This window comes from Schistocerca cancellata, chromosome 9 (assembly GCF_023864275.1).
Source record: "Schistocerca cancellata isolate TAMUIC-IGC-003103 chromosome 9, iqSchCanc2.1, whole genome shotgun sequence".
Classification (NCBI taxonomy): domain Eukaryota; kingdom Metazoa; phylum Arthropoda; class Insecta; order Orthoptera; family Acrididae; genus Schistocerca; species Schistocerca cancellata.
Genome location: NC_064634.1, coordinates 382,674,125 through 382,700,594, shown reverse-complemented (window position 1 = coordinate 382,700,594; position 26,470 = coordinate 382,674,125). Strand labels below are relative to the sequence as shown.

Here is a 26,470-nt window from a genome sequence, read left to right as displayed (position 1 = left end):
AGGTGAGGTATGAGTGTCGGCAAATTGAAATTAGAAATTAGCGGAGATTGAGGCCTGGCAGATAGCGAGAAGAGAGGATATGCTGAAGGGCAGGTTCCCATCTCCGGAGCTCTGACAGGTTGGTGTTAGTGGGAAATATCCAGATAACCCGGACGGTGTAACACTGTGCCAAGATGTGCTGGCCGTGCACCAAGGCATGTTTAGCCACAGGGTGATCCTCATTACCAACAAACACTGTCTGCCTGTGTCCATTCATGCGAATGGACAGTTTGTTGCAACATCACCACTGCTGAAGCCCAGGCTATCCGTGATCTGAAGGCTGACCGATCCATTGTCATTCTTCCGGCGCACAAGGGTTCCACGACCGTGGTACTTGATCGTCGGGAGTTTGTGGCTGAGGGACTGCGTCAGCTTTCTGACAACACTACTTACAAAGTTTGCCAAGGTAATCGCATTCCTGATGTCCAGGCAGAGCTTCAAGGAATCCTCAGAACCTTAGGTCCCCTACAAAACCTTTCACCTGACTCCATCAACCTCCTGACCCCACCAACACCCCGCACCCCTACCTTCTACCTAAAATTCACAAACCCAATCATCCCGGCCGGCCCATTGTAGCTGGTTACCAAGCCCCCACAGCATCTCTGCCTACGTAGATCAACACCTTCAACCCATTACATGCAGTCTGCCATCCTTCATCAAAGACACCAACCACTTTCTCGAACGCCTGGAATCCCTACCCAGTCTGTTACCCCCGGAAACCATCCTTGTAACCATTGATGCCACCTCCTTATACACAAATATTCCGCATATCCAGGGCCTCGCTGCGATGGAGCACTTCCTTTCACGCCGATCACCTGCCACTCTACCTAAAACCTCTTTCCTCATTACCTTAGCCAGCTTCATCCTGACCCACAACTTCTTCACTTTCAAAGGCCAGACATACCAACAATTAAAGATTCACCTGGTCCTACTCTAATTCCCATGCCACTTTCCTTGATGTTGACCTTCACCTGTCCAATGGCCAGCTTCACACGTCCGTCCACATCAAACCCACCAACAAGCAACAGTACCTCCATTATGACAGCTGCCACCCATTCCACATCAAACGGTCCCTTCCCTACATCCTAGGTCTTCGTGGCAAACGAATCTGCTCCAGTCCGAAATCCTTGAACCATTACACCAACAACCTGAAAACTGCTTTCGCACCCCGCAGCTACCCTCCCGACCTGGTACAAAAGCAAATAACCAGAGCCACTTCCTCATGTCCTCAAACCTGGAACCTCCCACAGAAGAACCCCAAAAGTGCCCCACTTGTGACAGGATACTTTCCGGGACTGGATCAGACTCTGAATGTGGCTCTCCAGCAGGGATACGACTTCCTCAAATCCTGCCCTGAAATGAGAGCCACCCTTCATGAAATCCTCTCCACTCCACCAAGAGTGTCTTTCCGCCGTCCACCTAACATTCGTAACCACTTAGTTCATCCCTATGAAATCCCCAAACCACCTTACCTACCCTCTGGCTGTAGGGAAGGGACCGTTTGATGTGGAATGGGTGGCAGCTGTCGTAATGGTGGTACTGTTGCTTGTTGGTGGGTTTGATGTGGACGGACGTGTGAAGCTGGCCATTGGACAAGTGAAGGTCAACATCAAGGAAAGTGGCATGGGATTTGGAGTAGGACCAGGTGAATCTGATGGAACCAAAGGAGTTGAGGTTGGAGAGGAAATTCTGGAGTTCTTCTTCAGTTCTCCAGTTGCTTTCTAGTTCACATTTATCTCTCCCCATATATTTCTATCTTTCATTTTCATTTCAACCTCAAGTTAAACTTTCCACCTTCTAATACCATGTCACCCTCACAACACCCCCACAACGACCCCATTAAGTTTTATTTACATTCCCTCCGCAAACATACCTTCACCCTAGCCAGATTACGCTCGCATATTTTATTTTCTCAGGCTTGCCTGACATTTGGCATTACCCCCAAAGGCCTCACACTTAAAGTTCCCATCTCTGGCTGCAACCCTTCTTTCCATCAGTCCCTATACCAGTTCCAAACTGAACAATCCATTGCCCTCACCCACCTAATCCTTCACCTACACATCAACTCAGCCAATGAACACACCCGTCAACTCCTATCCTTAATAAAAGTCCTCAATCTTTCCTCTCCCACATCCACACCGGCTGTTCAGAGCATCCTCCTACAGGCCAACCGCAAATTAGAACAGCATGCGACCCTCCACCTGAAAAAACTATCCAATCTCCTGGTTTCCCACCTCCGGAAAGGCAACTCACTCACCCTTCACAACCTTTCCAGCAAACCTTAACCTCCTCTTATTGCACACAAACCCAGTCTCTCCCATCTACTCAATCTCCCACTTCCAGCTCCACTCCCTCCAAAACCTCAAAATTCCAATCAACACAATCTGGTACCACAACACCCTAATTCAGTAGTTAACCTTTCCTCCAAACCTCTCTCCCAACCCGAAACCTCTGTCCTATCCAAAGGCCTCACCTTCAGCCCCACTCCCAGATTCAACCAAACAGCCCTCGTCAAAGATTTACTGTCCTACGCTTGTACTCTCTGCTGGAAGTATCACTTTGCCACGAAGAAAAATGATCCTAATCCTATCCCTAATGATCCAACTCCCCAAGACACTATCCAAATTGAACCCTGCCTGGAACAGTTCCGTCCTCCGTCACAGCGGGACCCACCTCCTCTTCCTCAAAATCACCCTCTCCAAACCTTCCAGGAATTTCTGACTTCCAGCCTTGCCTCTCAATCCTTCTTAAAAAACCTTAATCCTACTCCCAACATCACCACTGCTGAAGCCCAGGCTATCCATGATCTGAAGGCTGACCGGTCCATCGTCATTCTTCCGGCGGACAAGGGTTCCACGACCGTGGTACTTGATCGTCGGGAGTATGTGGCTGAGGGACTGCATCAGCTATCAGACAACACCACATACAAAGTTTGCCAAGGTAATCCCATTCCTGATGTCCAGGCAGAGCTTCAAGGAATCCTCAGAACCTTAGGCGCCCTACAAAACCTTTCACCTGACTCCATCAACCTCCTGACCCCACCGACACCCCGCACCCCTACCTTCTACCTTCTTCCTAAAATTCACAAACCCAATCATCCCGGCCGCCCCATTGTAGCTGGTTACCAAGCCCCCACAGAACATATCTCTGCCTACGTAGATCAACACCCATTACATGTAGTCTCTCATCCTTCATCAAAGACACCAACCACTTTCTCGAACGCCTGGAATCCTTACCCAATCCCTTACCCCCAGAAACCATCCTTGTAACCATTCCTTGTAACCACTTCCTTATACACAAATATCCCACACGTCCAGGGCCTCGCTGCGATGGAGCACTTCCTTTCACGCCGATCACCTGCCACCCTTCCTAAAACCTCTTTCCTCATTAGCTTAGCCAGCTTCATCCTGACCCACAACTTCTTCACTTTTGAACACCAGACATACCAACAATTAAAGGGAACAGCCATGGGTACCACGATGGCCCCTTCGTACGCCAACCTATTCATGGGTCGCTTAGAGGAAGCCTTCTTGGTTACCCAGGCCTGCCAACCCAAAGTTTGGTACAGATTTATTGATGACATTTTCATGATCTGGACTCACAGTGAAGAAGAACTCCAGAATTTCCTCTCCAACCTCAACTCCTTTGGTTCCATCAGATTCACCTGGTCCTACTCCAAATCCCATGCCACTTTCCTTGATGTTGACCTTCACCTGTCCAATGGCCAGCTTCACACGTCCGTCCACATCAAACCCACCAACATGCAACAGTACCTCCATTACAACAGCTGCCACCCATTACACATCAAACGGTCCCTTCCCTACAGCCTAGGTCTTCGTGGCAAACGAATCTGCTCCAGTCCGGAATCCCTGAAGCATTACACCAACAACCTGACAACAGCTTTCGCATCCCGCAACTACCCTCCCGACCTGGTACAGAAGCATATAACCAGAGCCACTTCCTCATCCTCTCAACCCAGAACCTCCCACAGAAGAACCACAAAAGTGCCCCACTTGTGACAGGATACTTTCCGGGACTGGATCAGATTCTGAATGTGGCTCTCCAGCAGGGATAGGACTTCCTCAAATCCTGCGCTGAAATGAGATCCATCCTTGATGAAATCCTCCCCACTCCACCAAGAGTGTCTTTCCGCCGTCCACCTAACCTTCATAACCTCTTAGTTCATCCCTATGAAATCCCCAAACCACCTTCCCTACCCTCTGGCTCCTACCCTTGTAACCCCCGGTGTAAAACCTGTCCCATGCACCCTCCCACCACCACCTACTCCAGTCCTGTAACCCGGAAGGTGAACACAATCAAAGGCAGAGCCACGTGTGAAAGCACCCACGTGATCTACCAACTGACCTGCCTACACTGTGATGCATTCTATGTGGGAATGACCAGCAACAAACTGTCCATTCGCATGAATGGACACAGGCAGACAGTGTTTGTTGGTAATGAGGATCACCCTGTGGCTAAACATGCCTTGGTGCACGGCCAGCACATCTTGGCGCAGTGTTACACCGTCCGGGTTATCTGGATACTTCCCACTAACACCAATCTATCCGAACTCCGGAGATGGGAACTTGCTCTTCAATATATCCTCTCTTCCCGTTATCCACCAGGCCTCAATCTCCGCTAATTTCAAGTTGCCGCCACTCATACCTCACCTGTCATTCAACAACATCTTTGCCTCTGCACTTCTGCCTCGACTGACATCTCTGCCCAAACTCTTTGTCTTTAAATATGTCTGCTTGTGTCTGTATATGTGTGGCTGGATATGTGTGTGTGTGTGTGTGTGTGTGTGTGTGTGTGTGTGTGTGTGTGTGTGGGCGCGCGCGCGCGCGAGTGTATACCCGTCCTTTTTCCCCCTAAGGTAAGTCTTTCCGCACCCGGGACTGGAATGACTCCTTACCCTCTCCCTTAAAACCCACATCCTTTCGTCTTTCCCTCTCCTTCCCTCTTTCCTGGTGAGGCAACAGTTTGTTGCGCAAGCTTGAATTTTGTGTGTATGTTTGTGTTCGTTTGTGTGTCTGTCGACCTGCCAGCACTTTCATTTGGTAAGTCACATCATCTTTGTTTTTAGGTATATTTTTCCTACGTGGAAAATATATATACACACACACACACACACACACACACACACACACACATCCATCCGCACATACACATACACATACATATGTGCGGATGGATATGTGTGTGTGCGCGAGTGTATACCTGTCCTTTTCCCCCCCTGAGGTAAGTCTTTCCGCTCCCGGGATTTGAATGACTCCTTACCCTCTCCCTTAAAACCCACATCCTTTCGTCTTTCCCTCTCCTTCCCTCTTTCCTGATGAACCAACTGTTTGTGCGAAAACTTGAATTTTGTGTGTATGTTTGTGTGTCTATCGACCTGCCAGCGCTTTTGTTTGGTAAGTCTCAAAATCTTTGTTTTTATATATATATATATATATATATATATATATATATAAAACGAAAGCGCTGGCACGTCGATACACACACAAACAAACACAAACATACACACAAAATTCTAGCTTTCGCAACCAACGGTTGCCTCGTCAGGAAAGAGGGAAGGAGAGCGAAAGACGAAAGGATTTGGGTTTTAAGGGAGAGGGTAAGGAGTCATTCCAATCCCGGGAGCGGAAAGACTTACCTTAGGGGGAAAAAAGGACGGGTATACACTCGCACACACACACATATCCATCCACACATATACAGGCACAAGCAGACATATACAGAGGCAATATATATCTGTGTGTGTGTGTGTGTGTGTGTGTGTGTGTGTGTGTGTGTGTGTGTGTGTGTGCACGTCTGTCATCTATTTTCGACAAAGACCTTGTTGGCCAAAGTCTTATTTGTGACAGTCTTTTTGTTGTGCCTATCTGCAACTCAGTGTCTCTGCTATACGGTGAGTAGCAACTTGCCTTTCATAGCATTGTTACATTTCATCCTAAAGAAGAATACAGTCACCTGAAATGAAATTTCTAAAGAAAATGGATGTACCCTCTGTATTGTCATATATTATCAATAGTGCCAAAGCTGGCACCTCAAAGATTCCTGTAGGCTCCATGAGAGGTGCTGCGAACATCACCACCAACAGGATGATCTGACCAATGAAGAACCTCCAGGCTGCCGAGCAATGAAGACTACCAGAACATTGTTCTAGGGGACAGGCACCTGGGCAACTTTTTCTAGTTCAAGATATGCCTGTGTTGCTAATTGGTTGCTAACGTTAGACTGAAATGTTGATAGCTAGCTCTATTGGCAAACATTTGTACATAGATGCATGCCTGTGTCATGGCTCTGCTTATAGCCAACCACGGCTGCCACAAGTTGTCGACACTGTAGCAGGTTTTCAGCCATAGACTGAGTAAAATAAATTTATTTAAAGTGCATTTCTGTCAACTAAACTTTTGCTTGCCTGTCCAGATTTCCATAGTGACAGATTCCTTTAGCCACTTCCACCCACTTATCAATGGCAACGAGACAACATTTGGCTTCTCAGAACAAAACGTTTGCTACTCACATCACAACACCCTAAGAGGTCAAATAAAAAATAATATTGGATGATAAGAATATATACTGTATAAATGAAAGATATATAGAGTGAGGATATATACAATGTAGTCAACTTATCAACAGAATGAAAGAAGACAGATTAGTTAAACAATTATAAACCAACAGGACAGATGGGTTCACTGCAGGCACAACAGGCAATACGCCTACTTCATGAATTGAAGAGGAAATTACCGTATGAACTCGAATCTAAGCCGCACTTTTTTCCGGTTTTTGTAATCCAAAAAACCGCCTGCGGCTTAGAATCGAGTGCAAAGCAAGCGGAAGTTCTGAAAAATGTTGGTAGGTGCCGCCACAACTTCTGCCGTCGAATATATGTAGCGCTACACAGGCATGCTTTGTAGGCACAAAGATAAATACTGGTGCCAAAACCTCTGCATCAGTAAATAATTTTTTTTAAAAAAAAGGTGGAAGACGATCTTTTTTTCTCGGCCCCGAGTTTCGATTACTGCATTTTCATACATTATCCAACGAAGTAAATACAAATTCCGTATTGTTCATCTTCGAATGTAGCAGAATTTCAATGTATTACGAAAATCCGACTCGCAAGACTGTTTGGGATGTTTGTCAATATGGCCAACTCTACGTTCTGAATTTTTTCCTACCTGTGAGAAGAGATGGTTGCTAATAGGAACCTGATGAAATGTGAATCACATGCAGTATTCTCTTCACCATAAGAATAATACGAATATAAACATTTTGCCATGTATTCTTTCGTGTTTGCTGCTATCTCATTTAAATCCTGTCTGCGTAATAAATTATGAAACTAGAGTGAAACAGCAGACGCGGAAGAATATACGTATCGTGTCATGTTTATATTCGTATTATTCTTATGCCTAATAGTGATACAGTCAGAATGAAGCACGGCAACTGACTAGATTTTTAAATCTAAGATGACTCTAATTTCTGTGCAGAATTTGATGTACTACAGAAGCGGCCGCAAAGATTTTCAAACGGAGAAAAATTTTCGCCTAACTCTCGTTCAGAACATGTTCTATCATACGCAGTCTATTATTTGGTTCTTGTTGATCATTATCAAAGAAAGCAGCAGTGTAAGTAACAACAAATAGCAGTCTCTTGTCATTGTTTCGCTAATAACACGATTCCTCCCTTTTTTTAATTGTAAGCGGCGGTAGTGCGCACAAAAGCAAGCCGTGCCGCGAGCGGCGACAGGCTGTAAACACGCACTATCAGAATGCGACAAACAATGCATGACACAGTACAGTAATGCATTTTCAGCTTAGAGTGACGTAAACACCTATAACAAAGAAAACGGCACTTATCAGATCATAGCAAAATAAGCAATCGATTCAAACCAGACGAAGCACGCGAAAAAGGAAGGGTACCCATATAAATACGGACGGAGCGCCTGACGTATAACAATGGCTACCTGGTAAAGCTTTGCTGCTAAGCTTACGACTCGAACCAAACTACTGTAGCTGTATCGTCATTCATTCGACCTAAATTGTGTCTCATATTACAATGGACCAACTTTATTTCGATTTGGAGGTGCGGCATAAAACTTTTCTCTCCCCTTGAATTTCGAGTCTCAAATTTCAGGTGCGGCTTAGATTCGGGAAATTTTTTTTCCTTTATTTCAAGTCTCATTTTTCAGGTGCGGCTTAGATTCAAGTGCGGCTTAGATTCGAGTAAATACGGTATATTCACCACAAATGCTTACATTGAGGGCCTGCTGCCTTAGTTATTGGATGTTTTTATAATGAAGAATTACTGATTCTGGCTGTGAACACCCATATCCTAACATCTGAAAATTGAGTGTTTTTTCACATCCCACTGTTAACACAGATCTTTTTGCCGCTAAGAAATCTAGGGGGACCAATTGCCACCCTTCACTAGGAAACTCTCAGTACAACAATCTAATACAACCAGAAAATAAATTTGGAATTTGAACTTATCTTACTTTTATCTAATGTTCCCCCTACATTAAATAACAGCAATAATGCTGGTAAGGTCGATTTGAAATAGGAAGTGTGATACAAAATGTTATGACATATTCAAAAATTGTGATGAAACCCGCTGTAGACATCACTAAAAAGTTACAGGTATCCTGGGATAGATGAAAATCAAATGGTGCTTTTAAAATATGTCGTAATTTCAGCCACCTGAAATCTCCCACAATGGTAAAATTTCTGGTAACACTAAAATAAAATCATGAGCTAATAATGCTTCCACTGCATTTCCTTTCAAAAGCTGGTAATATACCACGGATCAGCTGCATAAAGGGGAAAATTGAATTAAAGTGTATTTTTTTGTCATATACTTCACACTTTCAGCTCAATAAAATTTATAAGTGCTTCAATTATTTGAGACGTCTTTCCTCCTACACTTACCATTCAAGTGTAGTTTGAAAACTATTGTAAATGACTAAAATTGTTACTCAAATACACATTTATGGTTTGAGTCACAAACTATAGCGGTCGATTTTAGGCTTGTTCTGTGCACCTACCTCATGCATTCTCTGACAGCCAACGAGTGTTCACTAGTGTTCTGTTCTGAATGTCTACATCTACATCTACACTCTACAAACCTCCATGAAGTGCATGGCAGAAAGAATGTCCCATTGCATCCTCAGGATAGCTTCCGCCTACCTTCAAGAGCTTGCCAGTTTAGTTTCTTCAGTACCTCTGTGACACTATCCCACAGATTAAACAAACCTGTGACCATTCGTGCTGCCATTCTCTGTATTCATTCAATGTCTCCTGTTAGTGCTATTTGGCATGGGTTCCACACACTTGAGCAATATTCTAGAAATGATCACAAGAGTGATTTGTAAGCAATCCTCCTTTGTAGACTGATTGCACTTCCCCAGTATTCTACCGATAAGCCAAAGCCTACCACCTGCTTTATCCATGACTGAGCCTATGTGATCATTCCATTTCATATCCCTGCAAAGTGTTACACATGGGCATTTGTACGAGTTGGCTAATGCCAACAGGGAATCACTCATATTACTGTCACAGGATACTACTTTTTTTGTTTTGTGAAGAGCACAATTTTAAATTTTTGAACAACTAAAGCATGTTGCCAAACTTTGCACCACACAGAAACCTTATCAAGCTCTGACTGAATATTTATCCAGCTTTTTTTTGGACAGTACTTCATTATAGATACCTGCATTATCTGGAAAAAGTCTGAGTTACATTTAATATTGTCTGCAATGTCATTAATATACAACATGAACAGCAATGGTACCAACACACTTCCCTGCCACATGCCCCAAGTTACTTCTACATCTGATGTTCACTCTTTATCCAAGATAATGTGCTGCCTCCTCCATATCAAAATGTATTCAATTCAGTCACAAATTTCACTTTAGATGCCCTATGATTGTACTTTTGACAATAAGGGTAGGTGTAGTACCAAGTCAAATGCTTTTGGAAACCAAGAAACACTGCATATACCTGAATGCCTTGATCCAAAGTTTTCAGTACGTCATGTGAGAGAAGTACGAGTTGGGTTTCACATGATCAATGTTTTTTGGAACCCATGCTGGTTGGCATGGAGATCATTCTCTCCCAGATACCTCATTATGTTTGAGCCCAGAATATGTTTCAAGAGTCTAAAATACATCAATGTCAGAGATATTGGACAGTAGTTTTGTGGATCACTTCTACTATCCTTCTTGTAGACGGTGTTACGTGTGCTTTCTTCCAACTACTGTGCAAAGTTTTTTTTGTTTGAGGCATCTACAATAGATTATAGTTAGAAGAGTGGCTAACTCAGCCACAAATTTAGTATAGAATCTGACAGGGATCCATCAGGCCCTAGAGCTTCGTTCAGTTTTAACGATTTCAGCTGTTTCTCAACATCACTGACTAATATTTATTTCACTCATCTTTTCATTAATATGGAGATTAAATTGGGGAAATTCTCTTGGACTTTTCTTTGTAAAGGAACATTTGGAAACAGAGCTAAGCACTTCAGCTTTTGCTTTGTTACTCTCAAAGACATTTCCTGTCTTATTCACTAGGGACTGAACACTAACTTTGGTGCCTCTAACAGCAGCTTTTACATATGACCAGTTTTTTTTTTTTTTTTGTGTGAAAGATCATTTGGCAATATTCTGCTTGTGTTGAGGCTTCACACATTGTTCTCTTGACAGAAAACTGCAATTCGCACAGCTTCTCTCTATGTAACCTATAGCCCTACATTTTGTTTTACACCTATTATGCAGTAATCTCCAGTTTCTTCAGAAGTTCCTTTACAGTGACTATACTGTGGAGGTCACTTTCATTATGAACTGTTCTACTGGGTACATATATATCCAGGGCATGGTCAATTATTCTTTTAAACTTGCACTGGAGTTCCTCTCCATGATCCTGCATTGTGCTGAAAGTTTCAAGCTCCTCACTACGATGCGATGCTATGATTTTGTATCTAGTTTACTGAACAAATGTATCTTTCTGCTTGTTTTAGTTGTCCTTTGTGCTTAGGTAGTCATTGCCACCACAAGCACATCAGGGTCACTTTCATTGTGAACATCCTCAAATAGATTACGTCTATTTGTTGCCATTAGATACGACATACAGGGTGATTCAAAAAGAATACCACAACTTTAAAAATGTGTATTTAATGAAAGAAACATAATATAACCTTCTGTTATACATCATTACAAAGAGTATTTAAAAAAGTTTTTTTTCACTCAAAAACAAGTTCAGAGATGTTCAATATGGCTCCCTCCAGACACTCGAGCAATATCAACCCGATGCTCCAACTCGTTCCACACTCTCTGTAGCATATCAGGCGTAACAGTTTGGATAGCTGCTGTTTTTTCTCGTTTCAAATCATCAATGGTGGCTGGGAGAGGTGGCCGAAACACCATATCCTTAACATACCCTCATAAGAAAAAATCGCAGGGGGTAAGATCAGGGCTTCTTGGAGGCCAGTGATGAAGTGCTCTGTCACGGGCTGCCTGGCGGCCGATCCATCGCCTCGGGTAGTTGACGTTCAGGTAGTTACGGACAGATAATGCCAATGTGGTGGCGCTCCATCCTGCTGATATATGAATTGTTGTGCTTCTTGTTCGAGCTGAGGGAACAGCCAATTCTCTAACATCTCCAGATACTGTAGTCCAGTTACAGTAGCACCTTCGAAGAAAGAGGGACCAAAATCTTTATTGGCTGAAATGGCACAGAAAACGTTCACCTTAGGCGAGTCACGTTCATACTGAGTTGTTTCCCGCGGATTCTCGTCGATTCACTTCTGCCGTACTCAATAACACAAAAAGCTTTCTGTTGAGCAGTCGCCATCTTAGCATCAACTGACGCTGATGCCTAGTCAACAGCGCCTCAAGCGAACAAATGTACAACTAAATGAAACTTTATAGCTCCCTTAATTCGCCGACAGATAGTGCTTAGCTCTGCCTTTTGTCGTTTGTTAAATTCCTAAAGTTGTGGTATTCTTTTTGAATCACCCTGTATTTCCATCATAAGTGAGCTTACAAACTACCTGATGTAGATAGTTTTCAGAGAAGGCATTTAATAATGTTTCACAGGATGTCTTATCACACCCAGTACTAACAAAACGGTAATTTTCGCAATTGATTATTGGATGATTAAAGTTTCCATTGATGGTGACTGGAGTTTTCTCTAAAGTTTTCGGTCACATCGGAGATGAATTTTGCGAGTGACAGAAGGACCCAATTATCATTTTGTCCCCACCCCTGATACTGAATCTTGCTCACACAATCTCACATGCAGCTTCAATTTCTATCTCAGTGGTTTTGAGTTTCCTGTCTATTGCAACAAATACACCACCTGCATTTCTATTTGTCTATCCTATCGATATATATTTCCCCCAGAAATCTCATTGCTACTGACTTCAAATTTCTACCCACATTCTATACCTGGTATTATGTAAGCTTCACTGCTTTTCAGGAGTGTTTTAAACTCTAGCACTTTGTTGAGAATACTTCAACAGTAAGCCATTAGAATTTTAATATTCTCACCTGTGGGAGGCATTTCTTTCTATCTTACACTGATACTTCTGGGTTTCCTACAGCTATCATTATCTATATCAGATGGAGAGTCACCTAATGTAAAAAAAGCCCTTGTGTGTAAACCACATACAGTCAAACTAGCTGAGTAGCACCCTCTGATGTATAGTGCACATCTCACCCATTACTGTTCTCAACTCTATGGCACAAGTCCAAAGTCCCAGCCTAGATTGGAACCAAAGGCCCACAATCAGTTCTGGGGACAATGCTGCAAATTGTGAGGTTTGTTGAAACTCCATGTCCAAGTCTTGCCTTCTCAACCTACTTTGCCAGTTGCTGGAATGACTCGAGTATGACTTCAGAGCCCTGACGACAGGCCTCATTTGTTCCAACGTGTGCCACCATCTGCAGTTCGGTGTACCCTGTTCCCCCTACGGCTGCATGCTGAATGAGGCTTCCAGGCATACACACTAACTGCATCTGGTGTCCTTTCCTGGCCCTTGCTGCCATTTCCCTAAAGGGTAGCATTGTATTGTATGTTAACCAGGGGCCTAGAAACGACGGAGAGGCTCTGCCCCGCTGCAGCCGCAGTGGTGCACAACCCCACGATGACTACCACTTCACCCCTCCGCCGCCCCGCACTGAACCACTCTTTCAGGGTTATTGTGTGGTGCCACCCCCAGTGTAACCCCCCCCCCCCTCCCCTCTCGAACGTCTCACACCAGACGAGTGTAACCCCTATGTCTGCGTGGTGGAGTAATGGTGTTGTACGCATATGTGAAGAACTTGTTTGCACAGCAATTGCCGACATAGTGTAGTTGAAGCGGAAAAGGGGAACCAGCCCGTATTTGCTGAGGCAGATGGAAAACCGCCTAAAAACCATCCACAGACTGGCCGGCTCACCGGACCTCGACTTCGCCGGGTGGATTCGTGCTGGAGACCAGGCACTCCTCCCCAATCCGAAAAGATGTGCGTCAGACCACACAGCTACCTGGGTGGGCTAAGGGTATCATCATTCGCCATTCATTTGAACTGCCAACGACTAATAGCCCCCTACCCTTTTGTGTTTGCCTCCTCTTGACGCCAGACAAAACAGGTTTCATCACAACATATGAAGTGAGTCCCACTGGCTCAGTTTCGGTTTCAGTGAAAGACAGAACCTCCATCTCGTTAGTTAGGGGGATTGGTAGAACACTCCAAGTCCTCCTTGGTCCCATCCACCCTGTACAGGACACCAACCTGTACCACTGAAACACCACTCAAAGTCAGGTGGACAAGTAATAACAGATTCTGTACTTTCTGCAGAGGAGACAGGATTCACAGGAGCGGATAGTAATTGGGATACCATTACCACATGCACATGACTCTTGAGAGCTCTTCCAACACGACGACACAGCAACTGCCCATCATTTGACAATAGTCAGAGTGATTTACAGCTGCTTATGAATGTCAACCAGCTCATTCTGTGTTTGGGAATAGGATTCTCAGTGGGGCTGCATTTTAGCTGGTGCAATGTATTACAGCACAGTGAACAAATAACTTTAAATTAAGTCCACTGATTATCTTTTAATCTATTGAGTTACAAGGTTCCTACTTCCCTATCAGAATTAGCGCAAATACACAAAATGAGGTTTCTATTAAGGCAACAAAAAAACCTGTGCCAAAAATTACTAGCTTCGTAAAACTATTTGAGGTTAATTATAGTTGTTAGCAAACATAAAAACAGAGTTAATATATGATAAATGTAGATAATATACAGCGCTACTCCTCTTTAAGGGAAAACTACATGTAACACAATATGTCAGAATATCTGCTGCAGTAACTAAATAACAAACACCGATTTACTACCATTCAGAAAATGCAGAGGACAATGGTAGCTTCTGAAAATTCTCAAATACTTGTTTATTTGCATTGATATACAATGAAATTTAGGGATGATCTGTTCTTTGGCAGCAACTGTGAACCAAAAACACTGATTTGCTACGAAATAAGATACGTATCCAAAATACTTGTATTGGTAACTTATAAAAATAAAGTTTTATAAGTGTCTGAAAATTCTCAGAAACAACCTATTTTTCATGTAGTTATACAATGAAATCAGAGAACAGTTTGTTTTGAATGAGCATGGGCCTACTGTTCTAAAAATTTTAAAAGAGCACAAATAACTTTATGCTTGCAACTGATGATGACAACAGATGTTTACTGCAGCACTCGCAAATGTTCAAAATTTCACAATATATCACAACACAAATGAATATTGATACAGTTAATGATAGATTATGCCAAAGTGACACGAACAGTAAAATATGTGAGTCTAGAATTTCAAGTCACCGCACGAATCTTTATATGAGGTCTCCCCATGCAAAGGAAAATTCTGAAGTTGGCTTTTATATATAAACAAACATGCAAATTGCATGGATTTTTCTCCTAGCTGTTTCTGTGCCAACTTCTACACTGGCATGTCTAAGAAGAACATTGCAGCATGAGTTTATCTCAGTCAATATTGTTAAAACGTACAACACTAAAAAAGTACATCTTCTGCCTGTTGCAGCTAACGGTGTCGTAGCCAAAGAGAACATTAAATGTGATTGCAGCATGAATTTTTATTCCATTTGTTGTGCAATATTACTGATGGTGGTGATAAACGATAATTTCTACACAAGTAAGTGAGACATAATTTGCAAGATACACGCATGCATCAAGCACATGTATGCATGTAGCGCAGTAGTTGCTTGGACCAATTAACAATGTCGTCCCTACCCAAGACTCTAACTGTGCGAATCACTGCTGTTTGTAGATCGGACTATAGTATTATTATATGCATTATCCCTCTTTCAATGAGAAGAATAGTTTGGAGAAATTGTTAGTCATCTTTACTTTTCCAGAGACACTGTCTCTTTTTCAATGTCAAAATTATGATAAAAACATCTTTACTGAGATGAAATTGTTTCTACTCTAAGTGGAGTATATCTGACATGTTAAAACTATGTGCCAAGTCAGAAATGAATCCAAGATACCTGCATTTCATGGGCACTGTGTTGCCAGTTGCAGTTGTGATTTGTAATGAAAGGAGTACATCTTCCTTCAGTTTCAGACACATCTCAACCACAACTGTATTCAAGTGTATAAGAATAAAAAATAAAAACAAATAAAAATAAAAACCTCAGTTTATTTATTAGAAATATCGCTGTGTTTTTTTATATACTATCATAACACTAATGCCACCAAGCAATATACCCAATCAAAATTTACAAATAAAGTAAAAAAGAAATAATGTATCTTTCTTAATGTGCAGTCCTGCTGTGGGTATGTGTGAGACTTTACACAGAGTCATGATTTTACTCACAAACAAGAAAAAATATTCCAAGCTTCATACCAAACAAACAATAATTGTTCTCTGGGTTGAGTATGAGTTGTCAGTTGCCCCTGTTATCAAGCTGCAATATGTAGAACATAGACAAAAAATGAGTGTCTGATACTGTGGTATAGTTATTTTTACGCCAAACGTGCGCATCCCCAAACACACACACACACACACACACGCACACACACACACACACACACACACACACACACACACACACACACACACACACACACAATATCTGTGCAAAGTCTTAAAATTTCTGTTACTCATGACCAGAGAGCATACCTTATCAGAGTACAGGGTACTCAATGACGAGCAACTAGAACATGACTCACAAAATGGAAAAGTCAAGAGCTGAAGCTAAATTTAAATACTCTTACACATATCCTCATTATTTAAGTGTTTAGCATACCACTTAAACTCTACTTCCTAGGTGTTGTGTACCTTGAGTCTGCTGAAGGAACTCTTCGGGCGTTATCGATCGCATGTAGGGAGCTGCACGACTGTGTCTGGCAAATGTTGCTATATCGTATGCTGTCTCACGACCATGATGCACTTCATGACCACCGCCTGGCTTGAACAGTGCAAACAGTGGATATCGAGACACTGGTAGTGCACGGCAAGCATCTACAGCCCTTCCACAGTGGAACCTGCCAAGTTTTATGTCCCCAACAAGCGCGGGCAATCTTTTCAAGTCTAGTGACTGCTTTACATCTTCGACCCCTGCATAAAAGTGTACCAGCCAGAATGGTGCCTCTGGATCTAAACGGAGTTGCGTACGCATATCCTGTTGAAAAAAAATTATTGTTCTTTGGTAAGAATATCAACTCATTTCAGTCATTTTAAATTTTATCAAAAGAAGACACAAATTTTTAACCTGCAAACAAAATGTATTAAAAATTCTTGGAAGGTAGAATTTGATAGTTTCAAATTACATTTACGATACCTACATGACAATATTGGAGACGAGAACAATGGTTATTGTGACTGTCTGCATGACACACAAGCCAGTCAACAGACAGGATTTTATTTGTAATCATTAACTATGAAACCTGCTTTTAATGTAAATCTGAGGTAACCACACTGGCAATAAGTACAAATGCAGTTAAGTACAAAATTGCTTAAATGAAGGTTCATCATCCTACCACAGAGTGACACAAAACTCAAACACACAACTACATGTTCAAGTTACTCTGATAGTCATGGAAATAATCAGGGCTGTGAAAAGCAGTTACTGGAATGACTTGTTGCATTATGTGCACAGAAACCTTTTTGATATATGTTTATAATATTCTCAAACTTTGAGTTCTAAATGTATTTCTAGTTGTTGCAAAACAGGATGACGAACATGATAATTAGAAGTGTTCCAGTATTCCTACATTACTATATCCAGCAAAAATTATTCAATGTTATGAATTACAACAAATAAAATAGCTGACTTGTTGGAAGTACAGTCAATTTTTTAAATTTCTTAATCAGCTTATAGCAATAATGACACACACACACACACACACACACACACACACACACACACACACACACACACACACAGAGTGTCACAAAATAGATACAGTACCTTCTAGAAACAGAAGTATGTTATCTTGCAAAAGAGAAAGTGAAATCAATTTGAGATTAGTTAAAAGTCAAATGAGCCCCAGTGCAAGTACGACTTGATAGCGCAGGGCAACAGACAAATCTAAAGTGAAATTATGTCTGCATCACTGCATCTCTTTCAACTTAGTTTTTGGAAACTTCCTCAATTTGTCTCTCATTAGTTTCACTTTCTACAATCACTTTTCTCTCTCATCAGATGAATAAATGCCTGATTACAAAAGCTAACATTATTTTTAATTTTCTATGACTTTGTCTTTAGCTTTCAATTTAGACTCATGGAGTTTTGACCGACTCTAGCTATTTCAACAATTGATGAATAGTTCCGTTAACAGTTTTGGAACCCAGCACGCACACAATTTCCTGTACCCTAACTTGACAGTCACAACATCATAAAGAGTTGTCATTGACACGTCCGGTATGATCTGATGCAATTCTTTCAATGTGAGACGCCTATTCGCACGAATTGCTTCCTCCGTTCTCCGAAGAAGGGCATCAGAGATCACAGATGGCCGACCGGTTCTTTGTTTGTCATGAACATTGGTCGTACCTTCAGAGAAATAACAACACCACTTCGTTACATTTTGTCGATTCACAATGTTCCCATAAACAGAAACAATTTCTTTTTGAATGTCCGTTGGTCGCTGACCTTTTGCATGAAGAAAACGTATGACGGAGAGCACTTCGCATTTGGCGGGATTCTGAATTGCGCAGCCATTTTAAACACGACCTACTCCAACCAGAAGCAATGTTCAACTGCCAAACGACCGCGAGGAGAAAGCTAACGGTTCAAGGTTAACACCAGTACTGCCAACTTGCTCACCAAAACTCTTCTGTTCCTCTGGCGTACGGTGTATCTTTACTTTCCGAAATATCCTCATATTTGAAAATTAATTCTCCTTTCAACCCACCTTTCTCTATCTTCAAATTTTATCAAGAGCAAACAAATTATAATGAGAATTTTTCAAATTTAGAAAAAAAATTTTATTTTTCAAAGTTTAAATTGATCTCTCAGTAATGTTGTTTTGATATTATATCAAAGCACAGTTCAAGAGCTTTAAAATGATACCAGAGTGAACTCCATAGTTTCAATGCTTTTGGAGCAATACTGAAATTTATTCCTCAAAACACTTGGAAAATTTCACAATTTTTTCATACTTCAAAAGCAAAAATGAATGCATTGGCATGGTCAATGGCTGTTACAGTTTGCAGCATTTGTTAACTATACGGCTACGGTGAAGTGTTAAAAAAAATCTGGAGCATCATGGCAAAAGTTTTAAAAAATCTGTTGATTTTATATGGATTGACTCAGTATTAAGCACTTAATATTGCACAAATTTTGCATTACATACCAGGGATTTAAAAACTACTCACCTCAAATGTCTCAGCATCAAATTCTGTGGCATGTGGGAGAAATGAAAGCACCTGTTCAGTAATATCTTTTGCTGAAGTCACTGTGTCAAGCGGGTACAATGAGTCCTTGTTCTTCCAAAAGATAATTAAGCCAATAGGATGTGTTCGGCCACCAGAAACTTCCTGGCACAATGCATGACTCACCACACAGTTCACCTCTCCAACAAGAGCCAAGCCTTCCTACAAAATACACATTCTATAAGCAATACTCATGTATAATATTCTCATTTATACATAAGTAATTTATAGCTTAATGTCACATCTTACTCTACAAATAGAATTTAAAACTTATAGTATATATGTGGATACACCACTGTGTGTGTGTGTGTGTGTGTGTGTGTGTGTGTGTGTGTGCGCGCGCGCTGCGCGCGCGCGCGCATGTGAGCAAGAGTGTGTGCGAGAGAGAGGGGGAGAGAGAGGGGGGGAGGGAGGGAGAGAGAGAGGGGGGGAGAGAGGGGGGGAGGGAGGGAGGGAGAGAGAGAGAGAGAGAGAGAGAGAGAGAGAATTATAAAGAGTGTACAGAAAGTAGGGATGAATATTAAAGTGCTATAGAACACACAAATTTCATTGAAAGTATTGAAAATTTAATTCTTTTTACAAACACATTAAGTAACATCTCCCATTTATGTATGAAAAATGATATCCTCCATACGACCACCCAAGGCCACACAGCAACAAGCAATGTGTTTGACGTTCTACATGCAACGTGTTAATTGAAGTTCTTGATGCGATGCATTAATTGAAGTTCTTGATGACACATTCACAAACACCTAGTGGGATGCCATTAGTAATCCTTTTAATTTCATCCTTCAATTGGTGTATTGTTTGCAGTTTGTTCATGTACTGCTTTTGATTCCACAAATTGCCCACAAAAAAAGTCACAAGGCATAAGATCACAAGAGCTGGCAGGCCATTCCTTTTGCCTTGCAAAGAGATAATTTTTTGAGAAAACTTTTCATTCAGTAGAGCAACTGTTTCACATGAAGTGTGATATGTTGCACCACATTGTTGAAACCAAAAATCATTTTCACCAATAAGAGGGTAAAACCAATCAAAAAGTATGTTTTGGTAAACGGTTTCCATTCACATTGATGGCAGCTGCCTCATCATTTTCAATAAAGTATGGGCCACTCACTCCTCCTGCCCAGAACCCACACCACATAGTTGTGAGTTGAGCAAATCGATGTCTCTCTTCCATTATCTGCAGGCTTCAACTCTTGTGTATGTTGAATCTCAACAGCATGCATGTTCAGATCTTTTGAAAGGATTTCATGCAGTGACTTGGTGATAAATTCAATTTTTCAGCTTGTTGGTGAACCAATTTTCTGGGGCTTACAGTTACATTGTCACACACGACAGCATTTTGTGTGTGTGTGTGTGTGTGTGTGTGTGTGTGTGTGTGTGTGTGAGAGAGAGAGAGAGAGAGAGAGAGAGAGAGAGATTGAACAGAATGCGCCTGTCCCATTTTCTTAATATTTGAAACAGAGCCCATGAATTCAAACTTCTGCATTAACTTCCAAAATGATGATTCGGTTGGAGCAGCATTCGTCCAAGTGTCACACGCAATTCACAAGTGGTTGCCATGGGACTTCCATTGTTTTTGTAATAACTTTTTAGCACTTGGATACACTCAGTTGTCATCTGCTCCATGATGAAAATAAACATCAAACAACAATGCACAACACACAAAAGCTATCAGGCTACTACTGGGAAGCATCACAGATAACAGACATGAAAAAACCACGGCTGCCAATCATCATATGACAAAACAGTGCAAAATTCAAATTTATCCTTACTTCCCAGACACCGGGTACAAGAACAAAAAAAATCACACATACAGGGAGGGAGAAATGGATGGTAGTGAAATGAAAAAAGCGGTAAAGAGTGTGAAATATTATGCAGGAGAAAGGAAATGGGAAACTAACTCTTACAATATTTATGAATGCTATATTTGTGAATGTGCTGGAATGCTGAAATTTTAAGCTCCTTATTCAGGAAATATTTGCAGAACCTTCATAACACTCAGTCAAGGTTTATTTTAGTTAAGTAATAAAACAGTTACAGTTAGTTAACTGCAGAAGCACACAGTGTGAATGATTAGTGAGTTTGAACTCTCCAGAATAAATGGTCAAAAACTAATACCATGCTTCAAGATGGTAAGAAAATGATTAAAGTGTTTCTTATCTCCTTCCTAATATACAGGGTGTATAAAAAAATATTACCTGATTTTAAAAAACCAAGTTGTTTGAGATATTAGGGTTGCCACAAGTTTCTCCAAGTGAAATTACCTGATATCTCCGATTTCCAGAGAAGTTTTAGCATTTTTCCCTGATAAATTTTAAGATCTCAAGAGTATGTAAAGACATAAGTTGTCAAAAAAATGTAAGGACTTCTGTATTTTCTAAACACGTGAGCAAAAATCTTAAGTACTAAAATCCACATCTTTTGTAATGAACAGTTTTTAGATGGAGAAAGCAAGCCAGATGGTATGTGTGCTTCTTTAAGATCACTGATGTTATTTTATTTCAATAAAACAAAACACATTTGGTGAGAAGCATATGCATTTTGTTGGAGTCACAAGACAGATTTAAAATACCTTCGAAACAACCTCAGAAAAAAGTAGGTCTCTTGAAAGAAGTGTATATGGCAGGAAAGAGTTGTATAAATGAACACTATAGGTGACCACCAATAAAACATTGGTTCTACTATGTTTGTTACTATCAGACATTATTCATTGTGTTATGTATTATTTTACAGGTATTGTGTGGTTTTTCTTTCAAGAAATATGTGAGAACATAGCACACAGACTGCCTGTGACTGCCACAATTTTCTTCTTCTTATCGCCCATACTTTATAATATATGAACTACTTTCAAAGTGCCAAAATGTACTAGAATAAATAAAATGTCTACAAAACGCCACACTGTACAATTTACTTGCAGTGACGTAATCACAATTCCTGAAATCCATCACCCACGGCCTATGGCGTGCCAAGAAGTGCCAGAGTCCTGGGTCCATGGATAAACTGCAAAAATCTGCCGCATTACGCCACACACAAACAGACCGGGTTTGCGGGCAGATCTTTGAGACTAGATATGACGGCCAGCACTTGTACATTAGTAAGAAACGATGGGCTTCAGATGGGTAGGCCCAATCTGTTAGAGAGGCCCAATCTGTTAGAGATACCCTCAGAAATGGCCTGCTGTTTTGGCCTGTTACAGAAATTTATTTGTGTGACCAGCTATTCACATGTCACAGACACCATGCTGATGAAATGAGGCTAGTTAAGAAGGGAGAAGGGAAAAAAGAGGTGGGAAGTGACAACAGGTTATAGAAGAAGTAAAAAAGAACTTTCTCAGACAGTGTTGTTGTGAATGTGGAAAACAGATTTGATCTGTTGTCACAGTTGGAAACTGATGAGCCACAAACAGATGTAGGAGTAGATAGGACACAACAAACTTTCAGAAAGTGTTTGAAAAGTAAGAAGCCAGAAAAGTTGTGAAGAAGAAATTTTTTCCGTTAAATAGTTCACATGGTAGAGGTGTTGACCAATTGTTGCAGGATGAACTAGGGTCAGGTTACCACAACTCAAGTTTTTTTTAAACCTAGTGCAAGTCTGGTTCAGATTCTAGAGAATGTAGGTTCACTTCGCAAAGACTTCGCAAAGGAAGACACTGTGGTAGGTAATAGTGGGTGGGTGGGGATGGAGGGAGGGGGAAGGGGGGCAGCATAAGACAGGAACCCTAATTATTCAATTTAGAGTGACCTGGTAAAGATAGCTTCATCAATAAAACTTACTGTTGTTGGCCTTGTATCTTGAGGCACCGTGATGGTCCACATTTAAACTCTTCTGTTAGGAGAGTCAATTTAGAAGTGGAAAGGTTGCTTGGATCATGTATGGGGTCTCATATCGGTGTGGTTCCTGTTGACCATTTGTAGGTAGGACTATATGGCCTTCACCTCGACAGGAAAGGGAAGGGGAAGATTGTCTTGGCTAATAGTAAATAACTATCACAAGTTTTTACAAGGGACAGAACAGCAGTTTTTTGGGGTAGGGAGGGCAGAAACTAAAGATGTTCAGAGACAGGCTGAAAATGACATTCACACTGATAAAAAAAGGCAGTCAGAAAGCAAATTTTAATGAACATAATTCATGTAGACAGCCTCTGACTGAAACTAGAGATACCCAAAAATTGACAGGACAATTACATTCATCCAGTTTTAATTCAGCAAGTGTACAAAATCAGTTATCCTTATTGCATCAGAATATCTGAGGACTAAGGGATAAGCTTTATGAGTTGCTTATTTGTGTTGAAGAATTAGAGTTCAGCAAACCAACTGATATAATCTGCCTCTCTGAACATCAAGTGATAGATATGTTAAATGTTACAGGATTCAAGTTAGCTTCTTCCTTCTGTAGAGACAATATGGAGAAAGGAGGAGTTTCCACATTTGTCAGAAACTGTTTTGATTTCAAGAATATTGATGTTAATAAATTTTGCTCACAGCAGCACTTAGAAGCTTGTGCATCAGTAGTGTATTTCGAAATAAGTTGTTTGTAATAGTAAGCACATACATATCACCTTCAGGAAATTTTAACTTCTTCATAAAGAATCTGGAGGCTCTGTTGTTCCATCTCACGTTGTTGGTGATTTTAAGTGGACCTATTGAAAAGCTCCATTGTTGAAAAATTATTGCAATTAGTAAGTCTGTCATTCAATTTAGTTTGTACTGTGAACTATGCAATCATAGTATGTAAATGCTCTGAGACTGCTGTTGATAATATCTTTGTACACAAATTAAGCGAAAAAAGTCATATCACAAAACCAATAGCAAATGGGCTATCTGATCACGACATGCCGCATCTTGTGTTAAATGTTGAAACTTGTCAGGATAAAAAAAAATCTATTAAATCTGAGTACAGGGGGGTAATAAATCAGTCAAAAATTGTGAAATTCAGGAAATTGCATGAAGACATTGACTGCAAAGATGTTTACAATACTTCTAACTCAAATGGAAAATACAAAGCATCCATTAATAAAGCTACTTCTACTTTTGAAAACTGTTTTTTCTCTAAAGGTAGCTCAAATCACACAGAAGTCAAAAAATAAATCATGGACTACACAAGAAATAAGGATATCACGTGGGACAAGAAGGAGACTGTATCTACTATCTAGGAACAGCTCTGACGTTAGCATTGTGATGCATTACAAAGAATACTGCAAAATATTGAAGCAAGTAACCCAGAAAACGAAGCAGCTTTATTATGAGAAAAAGTTAATCACATCAGGCAACAAAATAATAAAAAAAAATCTGTATGGGATAGAGTGAAGACAGAGACAAAGTGAGGCCAAAAGGGAAAAGGGACAGACAGCTCTAAAAATAAATGAGGCATTGGTAGCAAGTGCATGCTGTGTTGATTGGTTGGTTGTTTGGGGGAAGAGACCAAACAGCGAGGTTATCGGTCTCATAGGATTAGGGAAGGAAGTCGGCCGTGCCCTTTCAAAGGAACCATCCCGGCATTTGCCTGGAGCGATTTAGGGAAATCATGGAAAACATAAATCAGGATGGCTGGACGCGGGATTGAACCGTCATCCTTCCATGCTGTGTTGCAAACCTCTTAAACAAGTACTTTATTTCTGTTACTGGAGCTTGGGGTTATCAGGTTCAGTAAACAGTGCAATGGAGTATCAGACCAGTCTTTAAAAAGAACTTCAGTAAAATGGAAACAACACTCATGTCTCCCAAACAAGTAGCATCCATCATAAAATCCTTAAAATCTAAATATTCTAGTGGGTATGATAACATATCAACAAAGTTAATCAAAGAGTGCTCATGTGAGTTGTTTATCTTAAGTTATTTGTGTAATCAATCTCTTATCAGTGGAACATTTCCAGACTGGCTAAAATATGCTAAAGTTAAGCCTCTCTACAGGAAGGGGGATAAAGAGATACCATAAAACTATTGACCAATTTCACTTTTGCCGGCTTTTTCAAAAATATTTGGAAAGGTTGTGTTCAAGTGTCTCCTTAAGCATCTGACTGCAAATAATATATTGCCCAAGTCACAGTCTGGGCTTCTTAATGGTTTTGATATAGAGAAAGCTGTTTACATTCACACTGAAAATGTACTTAATTCATTAGATAATAAATCAGAGAATACTGACATTTTCTGTGACCTGTCATAAGCCTTTGACTGTTGAACCACAGCAACTCCTAAGTAAATTAAATATTATGGTGTCACCGGCAGTGCTGCAAAACGGTTTGAGTCTTATCTAACAGGAAATAAAGGGTGTCACTGTGAAATAACTGTGCAGTAAGCAGTCAGTCTTCATCTGACAGGAAATTAATTACATGTGGTGTTCCTCAAAGTACCATCTTGGGTCTGTTGCTTCTTCTTGTGTAGATTAATTACGTCTCGTCGGTCACATTGCCAGATGCTAAGTTTGTTTTGTTTGCAGATGATACAAACATTGAAATAAGTAGCAAGTCAAGTACAGATTTAGAAACAGTTGCTAATCAATTTTTCAGTGACATTAATAAATGGTGTAAAGATAATTCACTACCATTAAACTTTGAAAAGACCCACAATATGCAGTTCAGAACTGGTAAGAGATTTCCTTTCAGCATTATAACATGTGAAGACATGCAGATCGAAGAGGCTGACAGTGTTAAATTTCTGGGATTACAACTTGATAATAAATTCAGTTGGGAAAGGCATACCACAGAATTGCTGAAATGCCTAAAAAGGTCTGTATTTGCAGTGAGAATGATGTTAGGTGTAGGGGATATAAATATAAAAAATCTTGCATACTTTGCTTACTTTCATTCTATTATGTCATACAGGATCATATTCTGAGGTGACTACCCTATTTACTCGAATCTAAGCCGCACTTTTTTTCCAGTTTTCGTAATTCAAAAAACCGCCTGTGGCTTAGAATCGAGTGCAAAGCAAGCGGAAGTTATGAAAAATGTTGGTACGTGCCGCCACAACTAATTCTGCCGTCGAATATATGTAGCGCTACGCGGGCATGCTTTGTAGGCACAAAGATAAATACTGGCGCCAAAACCTCTGCGTCAATAAATAAATTAAATTAAAAAGTGGAAGACGAGCTTTTTTTCTCCGCCGCGAGTTTCGACCACTGCATTTTCATACATTATCCAATGAAGTAAATACAAATTCCGTATTGTTCATCTTCGAATGTAGCACAATTTCAGTGTACTACAAAAATCTGACTGGCAAGACTGTTTGGGATGTTTGTCAATATGGCCAACTCTACGTTCTGAATTTTTTCCTCTGTGAGAAGAGATGGTTGCTAATAGGAACCTGATGAAATTTGAATTACATACAGTATTCTCTTCACCATAAGAATAATACGAATATAAACATTTTGCCATGTATTCTTTCGTGTTTGCTGCTATCTCATTTAAATCCTGTCTGCCTAATAGACTACGAAACTAGAGTGAGACAACAGCAAACGCGAAAGAATATACGTATCGTGTCATG

At 40.8% G+C, this 26,470-nt stretch overlaps 1 protein-coding gene across 1 annotated transcript in view; it reads right to left on the bottom strand.

Moving 5' to 3' along the window:
* Positions 1-26,470, bottom strand: part of LOC126100312 (dnaJ homolog subfamily C member 10-like) — a 140,793-nt gene that overhangs the window by 68,474 nt on the left and 45,849 nt on the right. Inside the window, exons 6-7 of the mRNA XM_049910923.1 lie at positions 18,927-19,145; positions 16,386-16,728 (exon numbers count right to left, since the gene is read on the bottom strand). Of these exons, the coding sequence (XP_049766880.1) occupies positions 16,386-16,728; positions 18,927-19,145 (562 nt within the window). The remainder of the gene's footprint in view (positions 1-16,385; positions 16,729-18,926; positions 19,146-26,470) is intronic.